The sequence below is a fragment of the Gossypium arboreum genome, chromosome 12 (genome assembly GCF_025698485.1).
Source record: "Gossypium arboreum isolate Shixiya-1 chromosome 12, ASM2569848v2, whole genome shotgun sequence".
Lineage (NCBI taxonomy): Eukaryota > Viridiplantae > Streptophyta > Magnoliopsida > Malvales > Malvaceae > Gossypium > Gossypium arboreum.
Genome location: NC_069081.1, coordinates 94,180,436 through 94,205,661, shown reverse-complemented (window position 1 = coordinate 94,205,661; position 25,226 = coordinate 94,180,436). Strand labels below are relative to the sequence as shown.

The 25,226-nt window shown below is 29.9% G+C and overlaps 1 protein-coding gene and 1 long non-coding RNA gene across 2 annotated transcripts; both read left to right on the top strand.

The window, feature by feature from the left end:
* Positions 1 to 14,755: 14,755 nt before the first annotated feature.
* On the top strand, positions 14,756 to 16,356 carry LOC108478387 (WRKY transcription factor 23-like). The gene is made up of 3 exons (XM_017780846.2): positions 14,756 to 15,280; positions 15,381 to 15,524; positions 15,643 to 16,356. The coding sequence occupies exons 1-3, from the start codon at positions 14,895 to 14,897 to the stop codon at positions 16,061 to 16,063; spliced, it is 951 nt and encodes a 316-aa protein (XP_017636335.1). The 5' UTR covers positions 14,756 to 14,894; the 3' UTR covers positions 16,064 to 16,356.
* A 4,435-nt stretch (positions 16,357 to 20,791) lies between these two features.
* LOC128285284 (uncharacterized) lies at positions 20,792 to 21,434 on the top strand. The gene is made up of 2 exons (XR_008275755.1): positions 20,792 to 20,952; positions 21,316 to 21,434. It is a non-coding gene; the product is annotated as an uncharacterized LOC128285284 (long non-coding RNA).
* Positions 21,435 to 25,226: the final 3,792 nt, after the last annotated feature.

The following is a 25,226-nucleotide window of genomic DNA, read 5'->3' as shown; positions in this document are numbered from 1 at the left end:
TATGTGTATTTTAAGAAAAATGAGTCAAAGCAAGACGAGCTATAGTGCTCATTCGTTATAACCATTTGTTTGATCTCTTCGACTACTCTCCCATCACTTCGATGGAGCTATGGACTATCAGCGTTCAGATGAACCCACAGCCCTGTTAACTAATGCCGATTTCCGAAATGATGGATAAAAGTGTTCACCTATTAGATCAAATACCAGGTAGGATTTGAGAAGATGTTAAAGCAAGTCAATCAAACCCCAAATGTCCAGTTATCCAGTGCACATAAGCATGAGCTAAATTAGTTATTGTTAATCTTTGGAAACTGATTACAACCGTTTCAATAATAGATCATTATAAGCATTGAATTGTCCTAATTTTGTCCAAAGCTAGTGGAAGTTCTTATACGGACAACTAAAGTTCCCCCTTGATGTTCGATTGGATTTAGGTATTAAAAGAAAAAAAGTGGGTCATGGTGTGGACCGGCTTGCTTCACCAGTGTTATTGGCCAGAAACCATTAATAAGCTTTAACGGTACAGGACATGACATGATAGTTCCTTCATTGTTTCAAGATTTTGGAGCATCTCTAATGCCATATCAACGCTTCAAATCTTGGGGCGTGGGCAAATTTCGAATTAACTAATCTAAAATCTCGTACATCACTTTATTTTATGGAAATTGAAAATTTATCTCTTTTATCTTAGTATGTCAAATTTTGGTCTCTCTTATTTTCTAAAAGCAATGAAATTAATCTTTTTATTTTAACTTGTTAGAATTTGGTCCTTTTATTTTATGAAAATAAGATTTTAGTTTAGTCAATAAATATCGGAGTTAGATAGGTTGACGATTAAATCGATTTTTTTTAATAATTTATTCAATTAAAATGAATAAAACCGATAAAATAAAAAATTGGTGGTCTAATTATTTCAACTAGTGTAGTTTCAAAAACTTTATTACCAACTAGGATCATAACCACTGCTCTTTTATCTTATTGGCAACACTCCATGTTAATAAATTCAAAAAGGAAATAACAAAGAAACAACAACACAACTCAGGCTGAAATTTAGCCACATGATAGCTGTCAAATTCCATGGTCATATGATGAAGCAAATCAAAACACGTTTATCTCTAGAATCAAAGATTGTATGTTTGAAAATTCAGATTCAAACCCGATATCACAGTTACCATTCTAATCCAAAAATTTCCAGTATAAACATAAAAAAATTCGTACAAAATGTGTCGGCACCAACCAATCAAATTAGAAAGAAGCTAAATTTAGCCTTAAATGCAAAATCACACACAGGGGACTAAAAACTGGGACCATTCGAAAAAAAACATAGGGTATGGACCAAATTCCTTCCTTTTCTGACCACCTGAATATTTTTCCCATATTTTGTACATACCCATCGTACATTTCTGCCATTTTCGATGACCCCCTCGATCTTACAATACCCAAATTATTTTTACTGTCGGCAAGTTTCTTTTTGTTGTAATGTTTATTTGCAGAAAATAAAGAAGATGCATGTGGTAGTCAATTTTTCATGAAAAAAATGTTTTTGTTTTCCCTACATTGCTGGATTCAACGTTTCTTATCTATTACGCTGCTCATAATGTTGTTTTGTTTGGTGACAGTCAAAATTAATACAACGTTAGACTGTTAGAGCATTTGTCTTGTCTCTGGTAGTGACAGACATACATACATATGTAGACAGATTGTATGAAGGAGACAGCAAAAAGAAGCTGATGTGGTATTTCAATACCATTAACAAATGTTTGATTTTGGATTTTGTCGGTCAAATTATGATTTGGACTCTCTATTACACACAAATATACAATGTACTCCAGGTGTTTTTCTTTTTTAAGTTATAACTATATCAATAGTTTTAATCAAAATCCATTATTACAACTGAACGAGGTAAAACTATCATGAAGATCACGATACTAGGAGTTAAATTACATTCTGTTCCATTTATTCAAAAAATGAGTAAATTAATCTATGTACGTTAGATCAAATAATACAATTATCCTTCTATTAAAAATTTCATTCATTTCTATCGTTAAATATGGGTCTTTATACGTCGGCATGAGATACATAGCACTGTCTAGTTATTTTGTAAGTCACACCAGTTTTTAGTAGTACAAATGGATGAAATTTTTAACAGAATGAACCGACCTGCTTTTTAATCTAACGTACAAGAACTAATTTAACTAATTTTTTTAGTAGAAGGAGTAAAATGCAATTTGACTTCAACTAAACATCATTACAAACACCATTCAAAAATATTGATGTAAATTTTTATATAACACCACCCTCCCAAAACACACATAAAAAAAATCCATGTTAACATTATGATTTCAAACTAATATTTTATGTGGAAATTTTCACGTTAATTAATGATATATAATTATGATACACTCACGATGTGAGTGAAAAACATAATTATGTAATAAATATATTCATTAAAAATTTAATAAATAAGGTTTTAATTGAATGATAAAATACAAATGTTAGAAAACTATAGGGGCTTTGGTTGAAATCCTATTGTATATATATTTCTATTTTTCTATAAAAAAGATATAAAAGGATAAAAGACAAAAACACACTTAAAATAATATAATTTACTTTGTAAAGTAAAAATATTTTCATTATTATATAATTAAATTAGTACTCGATTATCTTGTAAACTCTAAAAAAAATTAATATTAGTAGGGATTATAAAAGCACAGATATCAAACTATCTTAAATTAAAACTTAAAATTCAAATATAGTGAAAATATGGAAAGCATAAGGTAAGTGATAATTGTCTTTTCTTTATCTGTCTAAGAAATAGCAACAAAACCCTAATTTCATTGTAAAATAAAATTTGAAAATGGGGGTCTCAATTTTGCTTTTTGATTTGAATATAAAATCATTTAATATGAATTAATCATAAAAACCAAAGGCCCATGAAACCTAAAATGGTAACTCTTGATTCCAAATCTTCTACAAACTTTATTCTCATCAAAAGAGAGGAGTTTATTATTTCATGCTCCTTTACTTAAATTTGAATTTGTTTATTTTTTAATTCGTAATATTTAGTTTAGGGTTTAAATTTTTATTTAATTTTTTTCTCTTTTAACATTTGACTTTGATTTGTTTATCAAATGATCTCAAAATAAATGTAAAAGTTAATATTTATATACTTTACTAACGTAGCATTCATATGTATACCATGTAAATGATTAATTAATTTTAAAAATTTAAAAATATTTTCTTGATAATTTTAAAATATTTTTATGATTTTTATGATTTTTAAATTTGATGTGCCTTTCTAATTAAATTTCAACTATTTGATGGATTAAAACAATTGTTAAAATGTATTAAAATTATTATTTTTAACATTAATCTTATTATAAGTTGTTATCATATTTGCTTTGCTTTTTTGATACAATGCCTAGAATTACACATAATCCTTCTCCAACCTTTAAATTAGAGGATAATATACTTCAACACACTCAAACTCACGACCTCCAGCACTAACAATAATATTTTAATATACGCATCTCAACATAACATTTAAGCTTTTATCACCCACCATATCAATAAACAATTACATATGTAATCACATCACAAAACTTTGTTTCATGCCTCCAATCTTTTCTAATGGTCATGCAGGTATTATATATATACTTTCAACCCAAAAAAATTATTATTTAAGTTTAGTCCCTAAATGTAAAATTAATGCACAGATACGATGGCACTTATCGAGTAAAATGCTTTTTAAATAAAATTTTAAGTTGGAATATTAAGGATGAAAAGAACTATAATAAAAAAATGTATCTCTCATTTAAAGGTTTAATTTAACTCGAGTTTAAATTTATTCGAGATCCAAAGTAATAATATATAAAATTTTATAAAAAAATTTCTTTTTCTTTGCTCAAGTCATTTGCTTCTTTATCTTTTTGTTTTACCCAGCGACGGTACTAGCTACTGCCCGCCTTTTTCTCCTGTCTATCAACCCTCTCTTTTTTTCTTTTTCTTCATGTGTCTATTCTATTTTCAACTTGCATATCTATTTTATTGATATCTTTATCGTCTTCACAAGTTGTGATTGACAGATGACAATGCCTATCATCGCTGAAACACCATCGACCACCGACAGTTTTTTTTAGAAAGTGGGTAACCCTTCGTTGGCTTCTTAATTTGTTTTTGTTTTGAGAGTATTTCAGAATAATAAATAATTTAATGAGTCAGTTTGGACCCGTATTGTCTTAAGTTTTTATATATTTTTTTTTTGTTTTCCCATTGTTTAGTAAGTCTTCATTTTTAAAAAAATTTGTCTACACTTATAGTGTATTTTTTTGTCTTACTTATGCATGTAGTCTTGTTTTTGCAAGTGATTTTAGGGCTAGTTTTGTCATTGTCCTCTCTAATTTGGTGGATGCTCAGTTCTTTTTTTTAATTTATACCTGCCACCTTGGACCATCTGGAGTTGATTTCCTTATTATATTAAGTGTTTACAATCACTCCAGATATGTTGTGTTTGAGTTGTGACAGAGCTAAATGTTAACGTGCCATAATATTCTATTGATGGTGAGATTGAAACCTTTGTTGTATTGATGGAACTTATACTTCATCACTTACAATGAATATTTGTTATTTCCCTTTAAATTATACAGCGTCTTTCATTGAATAAATTGATTAAGTTCTCTTTAAAAAAAACTCTTAAAAATAATTAAAGAGTAAGTAGGGTAGAGTTTGAATAGTGAATGCAGTCAACTATTGGGCTTCGTGTCCAAAAAGTAGGCTGGTAATGGAAGATGGCGACTTGGCATAACAAAACAAAACAACTTTTTTTTTTTTAAATAATTTACAAAGAGAATTGTTGGAATATTTATTTATTGGCCTATAATTTTTTATTTTTATTTTTTTGTATCTTTCTTGAGCTCCCAAACGTGTCCAACAAGGAAACACCAGTCAAATAGTAATATATTATAATAATTTAAAATTATATTAAAGTTTTGGGTTAATTTTACCATTAGCCAAATAATTAACCAAGGAGTAAAAAAAATAAAAATTTTTAGAGCGTGTACCGAAAGCAAACTCCAAAATATTCCAAAGCCGCGTACACAAAAAGACTACAATCCTACCTTTTATTTTTCCATAAACATTTTATTTCTAGAAACAAACAAAAACACAAAATCTTAGTTATAAGTAATTTGATATATTTAACCTTTCGTATTTATAAATTTTATTGTTTTTACTCTCAAATTTCTTAATTAAAATTTTTAAAATTTTAAACTAGAGATATTTCATATTTATAAATTTATAAAACTTGAAAAAAATAAATTCTCCAATTTCGTCAAATATGCTAAATATAAAAATTAGTTTTTTTAAAGTGGGATTTAAAAATATCGCATGTTTATTTTTTATTTTATTAAATATATTTATATAATTATTATTTTTATTTTACTTTGCAGATACTAAAGTCAATAATAATCTTTAATTTAATATTCATATCTTTTTATTTATATTGAAAAGTTGAGTGATGGAGAAATGGACATGGTTTTATGTGATGTCAAATATTTATATTACAAGTATGTTGTATTTGCACGGTTGGAGAATTTTTTTTTGAAATTTACAATTTTATATATGTGGAATATCTCCGTGTTTAAAAATTGAGGAAGGTTGAGGATCAAACCGATAGAAATTGTAAATGTGAAAAGTTAAATTTATTGAAATATTTAGAATTAGGATCAATTTGATGAAATATGTAAATATTGAGGACTAAATGTATTATTATACTAATTAGAAAAAGTGTTTTGGTTGTCAATTTAATGATTGGTGACCAAAATAGGAATGAATATAAAGTTTAGTGTCTAAATTAAAATTTTTAAAGTTGAGTGAACAAAGAGGAATGCGAGCATAGCTAGGTGACCATTTGTATAATTTACCCTTATTTTTATTAATTTTTATATTTAATATTGGGTTAGTATATCATTTGTTTCAATGTTTGTTTTGATACCCAAATCAAATGGTATTACATAGCCTTATAAATATTTGACATGTATACTCTAATAATAAAAACATAACACTTAATTGGGACAATAAAAAAATCAAGTGCTAAATTAAATATTAAAACTAAACTAACGTACTTAACTATAACAAAGAAAATCAAGTATCAAATGAAGACTATAAATTTTCAGATGCCAAATTGGGGGTTGAAACCAAACTCTCATACCAAATAATAGGATTGTTGTTGTCATCTCTATCCCCCATGTTGTTATTCTACCAGAAACAATTGATACAATTTACTTAAGGATTGTGGGACTGCGATATTATTTGTTTCATCAATAAAAAATATCCTCACATTTGTCCTTTTGAAAAAAAAAAAAACCAATTGACACGTATTATCCCCACCTAAATAAAGATGTATTCTTGTAAAAAATTGAACAAATCTAAAATAAATTCACATAAAAAATACCATGATTTACACAAATTATTTAACTACAATTCTAATAAGTTATCATCCGGTGAAAATCATCTTCACTAGCCCTCTTTAGACAGACAATCTATTTATTTTTTGATAAAATTAATTACCATAATTACGAAATAAAAAATTCCAGCACGTCACAACAGTTAACCCAAAGGGCCTAAGCAACTCTGGTCTAATTATTGGTTAATCAATGTATGATGGTTTCTCTTACATGAATTATTATTTCATATATCACATTAATCAATGTCACTACACGTACACTCTATTGGTTATCCGTTTTAAGCTTTTGGTACCAATAAAACCGGTCCCAAAACACTAGTACATAATTTTCTTCTACTATAGTTTATTATTTTCTAAATTTATTATTTTATTTTCAAAAATATTTCAAATCAAATTTTTTAATAATTATATTATAAGTTTTGATCATATTTATTTTTTTATAGAATTAATGTCTAGAATTACCTATAATTCCTCCTCAATGTGTTTCAACACACTCAAATCTACATTCTTTTACATTAATAACAATACTCATACCATTTGAACTAAGACTCAATCGATTTAAACCCAATTTTTAAGCTTAAAATTATTTAAATTGATAATATTGTTGTATGTTGACGTTAAAAATCAGAATTTAAGTTAAAATCAGAATTTAAGCTTTCAATTATTCATTTTCCTCCAAAATTGTATATAAAAATAATTCCAAACTTTTAGTATTAATAAACAAGTCTTTTCGCTATGGAATTTTATGGAAAAAAATTTGACATATGAGTGAGAAATATTACAAGTAAAATAGAATATTTTGTAATTAATTATTTTATAAACTTAATGGTTTTTATAATAAAAAAATTGCATATTTGAGTTTGACATTTTTTTAATGTGATACATGCAATTAACAAAAGTTATACTTTTGATATTTAAAAATAGCGGTGTTAACTTTTAATATTTAATTAGGTTTTAGAGTTGATTTGATGAAAATTCATGATTAACTAATAATATTAGCAATTAATTTTATCAAATCTACCCTAAAACCCAAATTAAATTACATCTATTTTAATATATTTCACAAATTAAACAATTTTACAGTTAACACAAAAGTTATTCTATTAACAAAATCTTGAAAAAGTTCAAATGTAATGATATTAACAATTAACACTGTTATCTTTATGTACTAAAATATATAACTTTTGTCTAGTGTGGTACATGAGCTATTGATCTGTGTTAAACTCAAGTATCAATATGTGTCGATTGACACTTGTACTTTCATGAAATGTTCAATGTGATACTTGTATTTTGGAAATGTCTGATGTAGTATCTAAACTATCAATATATATATTATTATAGTACCTGGTGCTAACATAGTCAGTGAATTGCTAAACCAACCAATAAAAATTGACATGAATTTTTTTCTTTTTCAAATCATCAAATCCATATGGATAATATAGTATTACGTTAAAAACTAAAATATAAATAAATAAATGAACATATGGTTAATAAAAAGGAAGTAAATGCTAAACTTGCATGGAAGTATCTGTACTTTCTAGGATAATAAAAATATTATTTGAAAATCAATTAAAATTATTTCAAATAGAATTTTTTAGAGAAGATGGTCATTTACTTAAATGGAGAAGATAACGTTTTGTTTATGTAAATTTAGTATTTTTTATTAACAGTATGTTTAGTTATTTATTTTTAATTTAATTTTTAATTTATTTAGTTTTTCACATAATGTTGTATTATCCATTTTGTCAAATTTTCATTGGCTATTTAGTAATTCATTGGTTAACGGTATTAATATTAGGTACCATAATAAAATACATATTGATAGTTTATGTATCATAATGGACATTTTTAAAATACAAATATCATATTGAAACGTTTTATGAAAATATATGTAGTAAATGTGATATTATCCTATAAAATTTTAAGAGATATGGCCTTTTATTAAAATATAATAATATTTTAATCTATTTTACATTTAATTTGTGATATTAAATTTAACTAAATAAATAAACGGTCCAATTAAAATGATCTCAAATCTTATAACGTGATTGAAGATATTTTTGGCTAAAACGCCAAACTCACGGCACAATCTAAGGCACGTGCTTCGTCATCATCTACAGGGAAATCTCAGCCGTTGGATCAACCACGTGGAACACTGGCGGTGCCCCGAAAAAGAACAAAAAGAAAAAAATTAAAGGAAAGGCGGGTCCCAAAAAGACAAAGCCCGTAGCGAAATAACACGTGTGAGACTGATAAACGTGGCAAAAGATTCCAATGGTTGCACGCCACAAACGGGAACAGTGTGGCTAAACGTGAGCTTGAATTTGAGCGACTCAAGTGGAGCTAAGTTCGAGTTTTATAGTATTCCATTTGAATGGTTTGCAAGTTTAATTCATATTTGTATTTAAAAAAATTATATTTTACTTAATATTTTAAAAATTATATCTGTAATTAAATTGATTAAATTATCGATTTATTAGTTTGATTGATTTAATTAAAAATTAAAAGAAATTTAATTTTAATAGTTCAATCGTTGGTTTGATCGATTCACAGTTCAACCTGTCCGGTATCTTTTTTTAACATGTGCCTTGGCTGGTCCCCGATCCAACTAGTCTAATCAGCTAGTTCGATCTAATTCAAACATCACTGATTTTTACTCTTATCATGTAGGAAGAGTTAGAAGTATGAAAAAATTTAAGCTTAAATACAAATAAAATTAATCAAACTCGAGTTGATATTTGAGTATGAATATTGATAAATGAACATAATAAAACTCAAGGTCAAATAGCTTCATTATGCCTCGAGCCAATCTCAACCAATCAAGTTTGAGCTCAAATTTACTACTATTTGAGCACTCTTAATTGTAATATTCTTAAGGTTTAACTTTAATTTTCACTTGAGATTTAGTTGGTTTCGAATATAAATTTAAAAATAATTTATTAAAAAAAAGGAAAAGAAAAAGTGAGGAAGTCAACATTGATTTATGGGGTTATATAATCTTTGGTTTGGATTTTGCAAGACAAATCTTGTTTCTACTAAATTATTGTCTCTTCCTTTAATAAACAAAATAAAAAAAATATGGGAAACTTGATTAACATACATACCTACTTAATTATTTAGTATTTGTTTATGTTTGTGATAATGATTTTTATTATTTAAAATTAAGTTGATTAATACATTGTTTATATTATACTAACCTAAATTATACCATATCTTAACTGAAAGATACAAGTGGATTAGAGTACTATTTTGGGCATTTGAGGATGAATTTCATGCAATAATAAACTAATTATTTAAGAAAATTTTATGGTAAAAGGTTGATGTTTAAAATTTCAGTTCACATTAATTTTGTGTTCCATCTTAACCAATTCTTCATCCCTATTTACTTTTATTCACAATTAAATTATATTTAAAATATATATAATTTTATTTCACCATTTTTTGTCTATTTTAATATCAGTATATATATATAATGTAACTAATTTTTTACTCGTGTGATGCACAAATTGGTTTGGTTTATTAACATTGTAAGAAATTTTAAAATATTTTTTAAAATTCCTTAAAATTTAAAGGAAAATTAATATTTAAAACTTAAATAATAATTAAAAATAGTAAGAAAACATATTTAAAACTTAAATAAAACTGAGAGTCAGTTTAAATATAACTAAAAAACATTTTGGAACTAAAATAACTATTCCAACTGAAAGTTACCTTCTTTTATATTATATATATATATTCTAAAATCAGCTGCTTCTCAAGATGTAATTTTATATAAAAAAATATAAAGATAAAATATAAGTAATTTTATATTACTATTTTATGTGAATTGTAGGTGAATATTCGGTCAAATCGAGTAAAAAATTAGAGTTGATGAGTCCTGTTTTATTATCCTAACTCGATTTGAAAATTTTTGAATCGAGTTGAATGAAATGAAATTCTAATTAAGTCAAATCAAATGAAATTGTTCGAAAGTTAAATTAAAAATTAAACATGTCAAATTAAAATATTATTACAATATATCTAATTCTATGTTAAAGCATATAAATTTGAAACCATATCTATTTGAAAGTTTTTCAAAGCAAAATAAGAAGAAAAAATACTTTAATATGATAAACTTAAATCGTTAATTAATTTATTTAGGTCAATGTTAGAATTTTTATAATTTTTATAATTTTTATAATTTTTAAAAATTATAAATTTTGGAATTTTATAATTTTTTAATTTTTGTTGAGAGAGAGACTAATTTGCTTATTTTCAAAACTGACAGGGACTAAAGCGGTATTTAGACTAATCTGTTATTTGAATCATTCGAGTTGACTCAAAAAAATTGAATAACTAAATTCGATTAATTCAAAATTCAAAATTTAAAAAAAATAATCAAATCAAATTTTATCCACCTCTAATCATTTACACTTTATCTCATCTAATCAAGTGCATGGGGTCCAATGAAGAAAGAATCTAATTATGCTTCTTAATATGATGTGTGTTGTATAGAGAGATGTTGATTTGCCTAAGTGGTCCACTTAGTCAAGTTGGCCTGATTTTATTTATAGATTAATTCAATTTGGTCCAAATTTAAATAAATAATTTTAATTTTTTTGTTTATAAAACTATTAATATATATTATTATTTTCTAAGTGTAATATAGATTTTTTGGATAAAATAGTTCGAGCTTACTAATTTTCTTTAAAAATCAAGTCTTAGCTCAACTTATGAATACTTCTATTTGTACATATATACCCACACTTTTATACATGAAATCTTTGCATGGATTGGAATTACGAGTTAATTAGACATCAATATAGTTAAAAAATGGTTAAAAAGTCATTATTTTGCAGAATAATAAATGTTAATTTAAAGGTTTATTTTTCTTTTTATACAAAATCTATAAAATACCTGCATATAATATGATTTGAGCTTAATGTACCATGATCTGTAAACCCAAAGATAAATTTAGGGGGTTGGAAACGCCCCACCCCCAAAAAAAATTTGAAAATTTTGTTAAAGTTTAAAATTTTTATTTTGATATTATAATTAGTGTTAAAAAAAGCAAATTTGTGTTGCCCTCAAAGTTTTTTAATTGGATTTCTTTTATAATTTTTATGATAAATGTAGTAATATTTTTAGTTTTAATTTGGTAAATTAATACAAAGTAGTACCTAAATATTAATTTGGTAAAAGTAAAGTTTATTAATTGCAATATCTAGGTATAAATGGTATCTAAATATTAATTAGGTAAAAATAAAGTTAAATAATTATAATATCTTATACAAATTGAGCATTTAATTTATTTTATTTTTTAAATTTTAGTAATTAAGATTATCTCGAACTTAAAAATACTTAAAAGAGGCTGAGCGTGACCCATTTGAACATATATTTATCTTGGCCCCCTTATTGACAATTTTGGCTTTGCCGTGTGTAAAACCTTAATTATGTATGTTATACATCCACCATTAGGAGATAACCCCTCAAATCTACACCTCATGAGGGTCCCGTTTACTCCTTAGACAAAACCCTCCGGACATACCTATGCTTAGCATTCATATGAGTACATCTAGACTCCACTTATTAACTGTCACTGTTGGTCTCAACTACCACATCCCATTTGAAGTGATTGAAAACATGTTCAATCGTCACTCTACCTAGACCTATGGTAGCAGACCACTTGGCCACCTCCCCCAAACTCACTAATAGAGGCATAACACGTGGTGTATCGAGATTGTAGCTAAAGGTATATAAGCCCTTAGCTTTGACTAAAAAGGGGATCCATCTACGCTCTCTCTATCTTCTCTCTTTCCCTCTTTTTCTTCAACTCCTAACTTGACCTAAAACACGATCTTAGCTTAAATACTCCCATTGTGTCTCTTCGCCTTGTATCCAATGAGGTGAACCACCCAATTACACCGCCATGTTTAATCGCAACATCAACAATATTATTTCAACTAAAACCTCGTCTGATTTTTTATATAATTTTTTTCACTCACATCACGCATGAGCCATAATCTAATATAATCCAAGTTTCTTAGATCCAACTATCAAATTCCAGCCTCACCAAATTAAAAAATAAAAGTAAAAGCAACATTCCCCATAATCATTTTCTTTAAACATGAAATTACACTCAAATTCTTTTATCATTTGACTTAACAAACATGGTTAAACACATATTTCCCAAAACAAAAGATGGTATGTGAAAAGAAAGAAGGTAAAATTAATGGTTTACCCAAAAAGGATAGGAATCGAATTATTGAGGCATGCAAAGGTAAGTTGAGCTTACACGCTAATTATGTCAGCGTGCGGTGGGATCGAATTCATGGCTTTACATCACACGTGCATTATATTTTATATATTACCACACCAATCCCTAAAAATCTTAAAGCCAAAAGCAAAAGAGAATTCTCATCATCTTCTTCCTCCCTTCTTTAATCTTTATTGCCCTTTTTCTTCTTGGGATTTTCGCCGGCAAAATCTAAAGTTTGTGCCATTATCACCCACTTTAATCAGTGAAGATTGAGGGCAGTTATGCAAAATTTTTATGCCCTGCCATTTCACATTTAATCTTATTAGTTTAGGTTATTTATAATCATCCATGGTATATTTTAGAGGTGTGTTTAGATTGAGTTGGATTGGGTTATGAGTCAATTTCTTTTTTAAGTTATGAAATCTATCCATAAAATTGAGGAGTTTGTATTTTTATTTTAGATTGTTAGGATTTCATTTTTGTATTTTAGAAAATTTGAAAAGTTCATGGTTGTTTGTATTGAAACTAAATTTTCAGTTTTGATCGTATAAAGATAAATTTATGATTAAATCTAAAAAAAAAAATATTAGACTCGATTTATATGAGCTTAGCAAACAACGTGTATTAGCAAATTTTGGATCTAGACTAGGACGAAGTTAAAAATTTCTTTTGGGATACCAAATTTAAATTTTAAATTTTAAAAGAGTTAAAATGAACATAAAATTTACAACTTTTAAAAGATTAAATTATTATTTTAAAATATTTAAAGAAATTAAGATTAATTTTAAATTTTTAAAAATTAAAATACAAATTTATCATTAAAGTGATTTAAATATAAAATCCAATTTCCTCCTCTTACTAAAATTAAAAAAAATATATATATATATATATATTTATTTTGTATAAAGAAGGAAATGACCTTTGATTATTTATTTATTTATTTTGGAAGAATGACGTTTGATGTTAAAGGTAAGAATAAAAATAAATTTTATTTTATTATAATGTAGTTATTTCAATAATACAACGTAGTCCCTACATATACCTAGCCATTTTGATTATAGGACAAATTAGGTCCCTTTCACTTTATTAATTAATTATTAAACTAAATACACTAATATTATATGTAATACGTTATCTTATCCTCTTAAACGAGTTTCACTTTCTCTAATACACGTTGTCCATTTAATAATATTTTTCGTTTTTCAGGGTTTTGACACCCCATAGAAATACATACACGTACCCAAAAGAATGTCAGTTTATTTTATGGAAATTATTAAATGTACTTACTTTCACATCATACGATTTTGAACATATACAAAACTCCTGAATTATTACAATCCACAGACGAATACATGAATAATTTGAATATATTCAAATAGAATTTGTATATAATGAGACTTAAAATTAAAATAAAATATATCCACATATATATAAATATACATTCGATAAAATTTAAATTTAGATGCTCAAAATCTCAACACATCAAAAGCCATAAGGTTTAAATGCTAGATTCACCCCCAAATTATATGGATTTTCACACTTGGGTATTGAAAGTATTTTTTAGCAAAATTCAAGTGGTTCTAAACTATTAATTTCGACTCACGATAAGGATGCGACATGTGTGACATTTCTTTATTGGACATCATACATCTTTTAGATAAAATTAGACGAAATTGATATTTTAATTATCACTTATGACTAAAAAACATTTAGGTATCCAAGTGAAAAAAGCAGTATAATTTAGGAACCAATTTTGTAGTTAAACCAAGATATATATATATATATATATATATATTTATATTTTATACAACCAAGGCCACCAAAAGGCCAAAAACCAGGGGACTTTGGTGCTTTTTTACAAATTACAGCCATAAGAATCTTCACGTGGAGAAGGAACTGCGTTCACACTTGTGGACCGGTTAACCCAGTCAAATTCTACGTATGAAATGAAAGATAGTCGACATGCATTGAATGAAAACCGGCACTGTAGAATCTCCGTACAATAATTTTGACTTACAATTGCCGGTAATGATAATAATATGCCATCCATTATTTATATTGTTTGCCATTTTCCCCTATGCTCTCTTCCATTTCTTCTAAACCTAAAACTCTTCTCTTTCACCTACCCTTATAAAATCAGATCAAAAACTGACTAAACAAAGTTTCTCTTAGTTCTTTTTTTGTTGAACCTATATGCATACATTCATGGAGAGAAAAGAGGCTTTAAAAATGGAAGACTATGTAATGGGAAACTCAAACTCATCGTTTTGTGATTACACAGGCAATGGTTTCCCATTACAAAGTGTATTTGATTCATGTAGTGAAGATGATAATAATAATTTTTCATTAGGGTTTATGGAGTTGTTGGGTGTTCAAGACTTTACCTGTCCTTCATTTGATGTGGCTCAACAAGTTCCAGTTTCGACCAAGATGGAGTCACCTGAGCAGGGTTTTAATCTGCCTGCTACACCTAACTCTTCCTCGGTTTCATCAGCTTCGAGTGAAGCCATCAATGATGAACCTGTTAAAGTAGAAGACGACCAAGAAGAAGAAGATGACCAACAAAAAAACAAGAAACAGTGAGTATACTTTCTTTCTGTTCTTTTTTAAGTTTAACCCCCTTTTCTCACAAGACAAAGATGGGTTTTTTATGTTTATGATGGGGTTTTGGGTGTGTAGGTTGAAAGTGAAGAAGACAAACCAGAAGAGACAGAGAGAGCCGAGATTCGCGTTCATGACAAAGAGCGAGGTTGATCATCTGGAAGATGGGTACAGATGGAGAAAGTACGGCCAAAAAGCTGTTAAAAACAGCCCTTTTCCTAGGTACTTACTTCAATGTTTCTTTTCACACTTTAACCCATTTTTGTCCCCTTATTCTCTTTTTCACCAATTTCAGACAACAAATTTGGCTGATGGGTTAAGTTTTTTTTAATTTCCCCAGGAGTTATTATCGTTGCACCAGCACCTCATGTAATGTGAAAAAGAGAGTGGAGAGATCTTTTACCGACCCAAGCATTGTGGTCACCACTTACGAAGGCCAACACACTCACCCCAGCCCACTCATGCCTCGGCCGAATCTCGTCGGTTCTACTATAAATTCCGGCATCTCCGCCGGAGCCGCAGCAGCTTTCAGTGTGCCAATGCAAAGGAATACTCAGTCTCACTACTACTACCAGCAGCAGCAGCAGCATCAACATCCATTTGCCAATAGCTCGTCTTCTTTGAACTTTGGTCATAATGGTCCCTCCATTGACTCGAGTTTTCTTCACGAGAGGCGTCTTTGCACCTCGGGGCAGTCTTTGCTTAAAGACCATGGCCTTCTTCAAGACATTATACCTTCTCATATGCTGAAAGAAGAGTAGATCATTAGAACACTCAATTACTTTTATATGTAATTCTGTCACACTGACTAGGGGTGGAAAGAGGTGTAGATGAAATGATTAGTTCACTGGTATGGATATTATTGTAACTCGGTTTTTACTTTTTGAAATGATTACGGTTTTTTTTTTTTGGGGGTGAAATTCTGGGTATAGGTTGAGATTATATATACACCAAGGAAATTTGGGTCTTTCTTTTTTAATCCTTCTGACCCTTCGTTTTCTCCTGTATCTCTTGTTTTTGTTGTTGAAGGAATGTGCATTGATTCCCATTGAAAGTACCGCAATCGAGATTTTGAGGGCTAGGGTTCTTAAGTGAATAATTAATGAGGAACAGATTAGGCCTACAAATGCAAAATTTTGGTTAGCATAAATAACTTCACTGTTGTTGCATTTATATCATAGATTTGGTTCATTGAATTGAATGGTAAAAGGGTGGAGATTCAGTGTATTGTGTGTTACAGGGAAATGAAACTATGAAAGCCGTTTATATGATGAACATACATACAGTATGGGGGCATGATTCTTTTATTCTGAATATCATGGAGCTTATCGATTTCGATATCAAACATCGCTATCCACAGTGTTCCTTTGTGGTTGTATGTTTGCTGGCCATGTGAATTTGTCACTGTTAAGAATATACTGTTTGCAAAGATTAATCACTGATTTAAAAAAGAAAAAAAATTGGTGATGAATGTGAAAGTGAAAGATCAAATACCTTACATGTAGCATAAAGAATAACCAGGAGACTGTGTGTGAGATAAGCCATTACGTGATTCCTAGGGCCTACCACCGTCCCCCTCAAATAATGACCAATTTTTATCCCTAGATATGAAAACTAGCCGTACCAACAAAAGCAACAAAGAAGTTAATATATCAGGTTCTGAAGAAACGTACATTTTTGAATGCTCTTAAAGTATTCTTCATCTTGGCTCTGTCTTATGGCTAAGCTAAGACTCGAGGTTGCCCCAATGTGCAGTCTAACAAATAACCCTTTAGGTAATTCCTATGTAACAAGAACCTAAGGATCATGAAGGAATCTTATCCTGTCAGCCAGTTGAATTTTCACATGTTTACCAGAAGATGCTCATGTTGAAAAACATTCACCTATGATGGGTTTAGGCTGTAAAACTGAAAACATCAAGAAACTGCTTTGCATATCTGGAAATTCCCATATACATTTAGTACAATGAACATTTTAAAGCTGCAATAAAAGAACATGAAGCAAGAGATGTAACATTCAAATTCAAGTATGTAACAAAAACAGTAAGATATGTTTCACTAACAGGATTGTAATTACATGAGCAGTTCCGGCTCTGCAAGTTATCCTACCAACATTTAACCACTTCAAAGTAGGAAACAAGGGATGAAAGCAAGGAGATTGAAAATAAATAGTGACTATTAACAAAACTTATGTAGCCTAATAACAACTAGAAGATGTCCCAAAAAAAAAAAATCACCAGGGAAGAAATGAAAGCAGAATCCTTCCACCTGAGTGAGTCTAATAAATGAAAAACAATGAACAACGCATACAGACATCATCTTGAAGCCAAATTTCATTACAAAGGAGCTCAATAATAGCTAATCAAACAACAAATTAGGAGAGAAGGTTGAGGAGAGTAAGTGTTCTAAAGTTCCTGCATGTGCCTGATAAACATATATTTCCTACTATCATCACAATTGCACATATGCCTAATCTATATATGCTTCTTACTAGCATGAAAGGGGAAGGAAAATAGGCAACCGATAACATATGCAACATGCAAATCCAATTAAAAAGAGTAATTAAGATCTTGGTATCTGATAAAGTTAACCATAAGTTGATCAACAAACGGCACTTGTTTCTGTCTTGATTTGTGAATGGTCCGGTCCCTAGAGAATCACAATATACTGAATTTATGCAAATTATAACTTCATCTAGACATGTCAATAAAAAACAGAGTATGACATGAAGTTTCATCAGATGCCAAAACACATGAAAGAGATTCTTTGAGTCAATTAAAACATCCATCTCAGTACATCAGTTACATTTACAACGTCTCTGAACTGAAGAAAAGAAAATTGCAATGCATAAAATGAAATAATAAATATATGTTAAAAAAAAGTACAAAGTCCGTCCAAGATCAATGTAAACAAAGGTTGTTGGACTTAAAACTTTCAGTTGGGTGAGACATGTCTGAACCTGTTGGCACTGATTTTGCAGCTTTTGCTACCTGGTAACAGTTTCTGAGCTCAAATACCGTGAATTCCTCCAGTTTATTTTCCACTGCAATAGAGTTTAATATATGCATCGCTCAAATCATTTTGAAGGAAAATTTACAAGGTGCAAGATGCAACAACGATATGTAAAAGCAGGAAACTTGCTTTGCTTAACAACTGACACACAATTATGCTAGTAATTCTGTTGAGGGGGCGACTCCTTCGGTAGAAGTTTTCAAAGTGCTGTCTGCTGAGCAGCCGGCCAAACCCCCAACAATGGTAGGTATTGCCACTGTATCGGCATTTTGTCTATCTCCTCTGCTGAAAGCCTAGCACAATTGATACTTTAATTGCTCTTGATGGGGATGGAGACAAAACCCCAGCACAGGGACAATACTTACCATTGTTGGGAGACCGTCCAGCTAGCTTCCCAGTGGGTGACACTTCGAATACATCCCCAAAAGAGTCGGTCCCTCAACACCTTCCATTGGTTATACTCAATTGGAGCTGAATATAACAGAGACAAGAAAACAAAAGATGATAATTTCATCTTCAAATTTATAAACAGTAGCCTGGATACACTGAATTTCTGCTGGCCTAAAATTTGAGATCATGGTGGTATACATATCAACCGTTTCTACATAAGAAATTTGCAAGATTGCTTCCTTCAATATGCTCTGACTTAACAAAGAAGAGTGTAGGGACTTGTATATATGGCTAAATGTAGTTACCTGGAGAAGCTCTTCGAATGGAATGGTGAAACCCCGCTCTTTCGACTGGATTTGGAACCGTTGGACCAAAACGCATTGTTTATTGGCTGCTCTGTTGCCGGAAGTGGTGCTGGTGGTGGCTGTAGCGACTTAAAAATTTCTGCTTTTGGTCACTAATTAAGGCGATTATTTGAAAATTTAAAAACTGACTTTTGATTTTATTAAAAAAGGGAGTCGTCACCGATCTTTTTTCTAGGTGTGACCGGACACCTAATAAATCATCCTTTTTAGAAAAGAAAACTTATTCTTGCACAAAAATGAAGGCCGAACTTAGGTCTACGTCAAAAGCCGAGTAAAGTTGGGTTCGGAGTCGGATTCTGCCATGAGGAAGGTATTAGCACCCTTGCGACGCCCAAAATTGGTATCTTGTTAAATTCGTGTTGTCTTGATTTTCAAAAGTACGAATTCAATTTAACATTTACTCATGATCCAATTGAAAAATGAGAATTTTTAGTTTTCGATTTTTTTTTATTAGAAAGGGTATCCCGTTTTTTAACACAAGCCGACAAATTTCACCCAACATAGCGATGAAATCGATGGCTTAATATTTAATCGGTACATTACCTTATTTTTGAAATTAATTAAAACATGAGAAAAAATATTCCTAAGGTGAGAAATTAAAAATAGATAAAGGATCCAAAAAAAATGATATCATTAATGAAAAATATTAACATGGAATACTAGAATATTAGAATAACAATAATAATGATATTTACAAAATAAAAAATAAAAACAAATCATATACTAATAATAAAATAGGAAAAATGATATATTTGGTAATAATAATATAAAATAATAATATGTACAAAAAAAATATATATATATATATATGCATGTAATAAAAGTATGTAATAATAATAATAATATCTACAATAAAAGAAAATATTAGGAAACGTACATAAAAAATATATACATAAAAATTTACAACAATAATATAAAATAATGATATGTACAAAAAATATATATATATGTACATATGTACGTAAAATATACACTAATATAATAATAGTTATAATAATACTAGCAATAGTAATAATTTGTAACAATAATATATACACAATATGGTATTTTTAAAAAATATAAATATATATATATATATGTATATATCATAATATTTAAGAATATATACATAAGATGATATAAAATACATACATGGAATAGTATGAGAAATATATAACTAATGGCATTAAAATATATACATAATATATATAAAATGCATATAATATATATATACGTATTAGAAATGATAAAAAATTATTAACACACTACATAAGTAAATGAAATATGATAATAATACTAAAATAATTAATTTAAATTGTAAAGTAACTAAAAAGAATTAAATTGAACTAAAAACAAATATTTGGGGCAAAATTGAAATAAAAATAAAAGAAAAGGACTATATTGAACATGTGCGGAAATAGTGGGGGGCCAAAACAACAAATATTCCTTCCCATCAAAACTCAGCACATCAGCGGGGACTAAATTGAAAATCGCGACAAATTTCGGGGCCAAATTAAAAAACGAATAATGACTTAATTGTAAAACAATAAAAAGCGAAGGGCTAAAAGCGCAATTAGCCCTTCCTTAAAAAAAACACATAGATCCTGGGCGGGTCGGGTCGGGTCGGGTCGAACCGGTTCAAGTCAAAACGACGTCGTTTTGGGGCTTAAGTGTAGCCCCCAAAACGACATCGTTTTGGTGGGCTATATAAGGCCTAAAATAACCAAAAAAATCATTTGGTGAGAGGGAAAGAAAAAAAAAAGAAGAGAGAGGGAAGAGAGAAGGGAGAGAGAAGGGAGAGAAAAGGGAGGGGGAAAGGGGAATCCGGCCAGGGGCCGGTCACCGGCTGACCGTCGGCCGCTGTCCGTCGCCGGCGTCGGCCACCGCTTGCGGTGGCTGGAAAAGGTAAATTTTTTTTTATATATTTGTTTTGTATATATATTTTTATTATATTTTTTTATTATGATGTATATATATAGATTAATAGATTCGAAAAAGGGGAAAAAAATAAAATAAAAATAAAAATAAGAGTAAAATAATAAAGAAGATAAAATCACCTTTAGGTATTTTTTTAGCTTTCGATTTCTGAGATTTTTTGTTTGTATTCGATGCTATCCACTTTCTTTCTAAGTTTTAATCTGCTAATATTGATATAAAAATGAAGATAAATTCTTTGTATTGATCAAAATTCCCCCCTTACATGATTTTTGAATGGCTTTTTATATCCATCTTTTACATGATTTTCTATTATCTTTTTTTATTTTGTAGGTGATGGTGGCAGACAATGGATATCAAAAATGGGAGGAAAAATGGGGCAAGTGGGAAAGTGGCTAGGTGGCTAGGGTTTCTTGATTTTTTTTGGGGGGTTAGGTTTTTTTTGGGGGGGCTTAATGGGCTTTTGAATTGGGTTTAATATTTGGGTTTTGTAATGGGTTTGGGTAGATATAAATGGGTCATGGGTTAAGGGTTTTAGTGGGTTTAGAGGTTTGGTTGGATTTTGATGTAATCGGGCCCGGGCAATTTGGGCTTCTACAGTGGCCAGCGGGATATATTAGGATTGTGATTATCGGGAAACAAAAGGAGTTGAATTTAACGGTTGGTGATTGTTAAATGGTCCTTCACGATATCTATCCATCTATGGAGAGGATTGCTTCAAAAACCCTAGAAAACAAAATGGTGAACTGAATAGGGAAAAAAAAAACAGTTGGAAATTTGGGCGCTTGAATTTTCCTTTTTCGGTACCTCAGATTACCGCCAGAAGTTAAAAAATTAAAAATGTATCAGTAAAAAGGACAATTTTTTAGGCTTAATATACTATTTAGGACTTGAGTTGGATAAAATGTTCATGTTTATACCTAGACCAAATGGCATCATGTGACTCGATGATATTTTACTATGTGCTCTAGTAAAAAAAGATAGGTACTTAATTGAGACAAAACAACATTCAAGTAGCAAATTGTAAAAAAATTAGGTACCAAAGTGAAACTCAAGCACCAAATTGGGATAGAACAACTCAGGTACCAAATTGAATTTTATAGCCAAACTATGGTGCAAATAGTATGTTAATAATTTTTAGTTGAATTTTAAATTGTAAAAATGATTATTGCGCATATATTGAATTGAAACCTAAAGTTCTGTGTAAAGAATATATTTCATTAAGTGTATAAAGATTTGTATAAACAATTGTGTATAAAAGAATGTTGAGCGTCTAAATTACAAGTTAACAAAAAGGTCGTCTAATTCAATAACTCATCCTGGGAAAAAAGGCATCCACCATCCTGGCTATGATTCAATGCAATTTCATTATCAACCATAAGCTCTAGTTGATCAATCCAGCTGTAATCTACTTCTTTCATGGACTCATTTTGTGCTACTTGTGCATTATTATTTGCTTCGGTTTTGGCTCACTCCCATAACGAGTTACATCACTGGTAGTCATATTCATTGCATCACTTGTCAATGGAGCTTCTGGGTGAAAATGGGTGCTCACCGTAGTTGTTTCAGTTTCACTACCAACATATCTACTAAAGATGTCGGAGTTAGAAACATTAAAACCTCCACAATTCAGTGGAATATCATTAAGCTCCAATGCATCAAGCCAATTAAGCTCCAATCCATCAAGCCAATTATAATAAATTGAAAGCCAATGCAACTTCTAGATAAAAACCAAATTTATCATTTAAGAGATATTTTCTTTGGAAGATTTTAGAATATATATAAAATAAAGAAATATGATATTCTTTAGAAGACTAGATATTATACATGAACATTTTAATTATTAAATATTTGTAAAATTAATGGTAAGGATGTTAACATATGTCAACAATTGAATGATCACTAAACTCTATAAATAAAGGTAAGAGCTTTCATTCATGTGATGATGAAAAAGAGAGAAATGTGTGTCATATTGAAATTGTATTATGTATTAATAAAAGTGTTCTCTTATCTTGTAAATGTAAGTCTCGATTAAGCCTTAAGTTTTTAAACTTAGTGCATTTAGGTTAGCTTTTATATATGGTCGTCTTTACAGCCTGAATGATATATGTTCGGCTCTACCACCTGAATGATATATGGTTGGTCCTGCCACCCGAGTATTATAGTGCATTAAAAGATTAGAAAGTAAAAGGTTAACTAACTTCAGAGAGTTAGTGTAACATTAGTTGTAGATCCTAGATCCTTTGTAATAGGTGCATTGGGCTCATCGAGTTTCTAACAAGTGGTATCAGAGCAAGCGGTCTAAGATCATCACTAGTGGAGGAAGCTTTGATAAACATTAGGCGCTTACATTGGTTGGTGTGGCATAAAGGCACTAACGGGAGGCTCTACTGATGTACGGTCAGGGACTGTGAAGCTTATTGATTTGAGACCAAGTTTACTTGACAACGGGAGTCAGTCACCATGGCAAATCTTGTGGGCGTGAGCAACGGAATCAGTAAGCTCAATAACCACAACTATGACTATTGGCAAACTTGCATAGAGTCCTACCTACAAGGTCAGGATTCGTGGGAAATAGTTACTGGCATTGACACAACTCCTCTACCAAAGGAAAATGCTGATGTAACACCTTTAACTCGTATCCGTCATCGGATTAGGGCTATGGAGCATTACCGTATAAATGGAATATTTAAACATAAATTCATTCATTATCATAAACATATCATAAGTCAATTATACATACACATTTCGTCCCTATATCGAGCCCTTGGGGCCTTAAAATTACATTAAAAATAATTCGGGACTAAATTATAAACATTAGGAAAGTTGAGAAAAAGTTACAAAAATTTACAAAATAGGGGTTACATGGCCGTGTGGCCAAGCCGTGTGACTCATATGGCTGAGACGCACGTCCATGTCTCAGGCCGTGTAACAATTGAACTATGGACACACGGTCGTGTCTTCACCTGTGTAACTCTCTAAGTATGATCACACGGTCGTGTCCTCACCCGTGTAACTCTCTAAGTACAATCACATGGCCATGTCACATGCTCATGTGCCAGGCCGTGAGACTAACTGACTTGCACCCTAAGCACTCAACAGATGACACATGACCGTGTTGACCCAAAATGCACCTTAGTCAACAAGTTTACCTTTTCAAGCTTACTTGGACTCTAAGTAAACCATTTACCAACCAAAAAGCCTATTCAAAGTGACATTAATTAAGCTAAAAAAAATGCCAAAACAACATCCTAGGTGCCTAACCAATGTATCCTCAGTGATACCACACGTATATTCAATTGTACATCAAAATAAAATATCAATCACAATTTATCAATTCATTAAATCTAAAACATAATCAATGTACCTATCATAGGCACCTCAAACACAACATTTTATTAACACATATCATTCATTTTTGCATTGGAACATCTTACCTCATTCACATGTATCATAAATTAGCAATTTTTACATATAAGATCATACTTAACATTTTACATAACCCAACACATTAATAATGACATACAAGCCTATTACATGCCATATAATCCGAAAATGAATGTTCTAAAAACTACCAAAATTTATGGATAGTGTAACTTGAATGTCGAATTGATCGTCCAACCTTCTAAGTATCTACAAGAACAACAAATAACACAAGTAAACTCAATGAAGCTTAGTAAGTTTGACGTATTAAAATGATAAATGTTATCGAAGTAAGTACAACAAATCAAATAATAATACAACCATGAATGTTTCCTGCTATCTACAATCTCAACCGGCAAATCATAAAAGCTCAATTCAATACTCAAATATATGACAAATCCATCAAAATTGTTAAACAATATGCCTTACCGAGATTTTCAACTCAATAAACGACTTACGGATAAGAGTACATCAACAATCCTATCAAACACACCAGATGCTCATAAGAGCTAGTCCATCTGAAACACACTAGATGCTTATAAGAGCTAATTCATCCGAAAACACACCAATGCTCATAAGAGCTAATCCATCCGAAACACACTAATGTTCATAAGAGCTAGTCCAATCGAAACACACCAAAACAGAGAGTATAACATGAGTGTTCGCAACAAATGTTGAACCTCAATTTACTCGGGAAACATATATATATCACTCCACAACCGTCTCCACTCCAATCCCCCATATCACACCATATTTTGACTATACACTATCCCGCGTTCAATCTGAACCAAATATAGAATTTTAACAATTTTCCTCACATT

Bases quoted from the DNA above. Each gene is read 5' to 3' on its own strand.
- LOC108478387 (XM_017780846.2), top strand. From the start codon at position 14,895: ATGCATACATTCATGGAGAGAAAAGAGGCTTTAAAAATGGAAGACTAT. The intron at 15,281-15,380 runs GTGAGTATACTT...TTGGGTGTGTAG, and splicing joins CAACAAAAAAACAAGAAACA to GTTGAAAGTGAAGAAGACAA. The intron at 15,525-15,642 runs GTACTTACTTCA...TAATTTCCCCAG, and splicing joins AAAAACAGCCCTTTTCCTAG to GAGTTATTATCGTTGCACCA.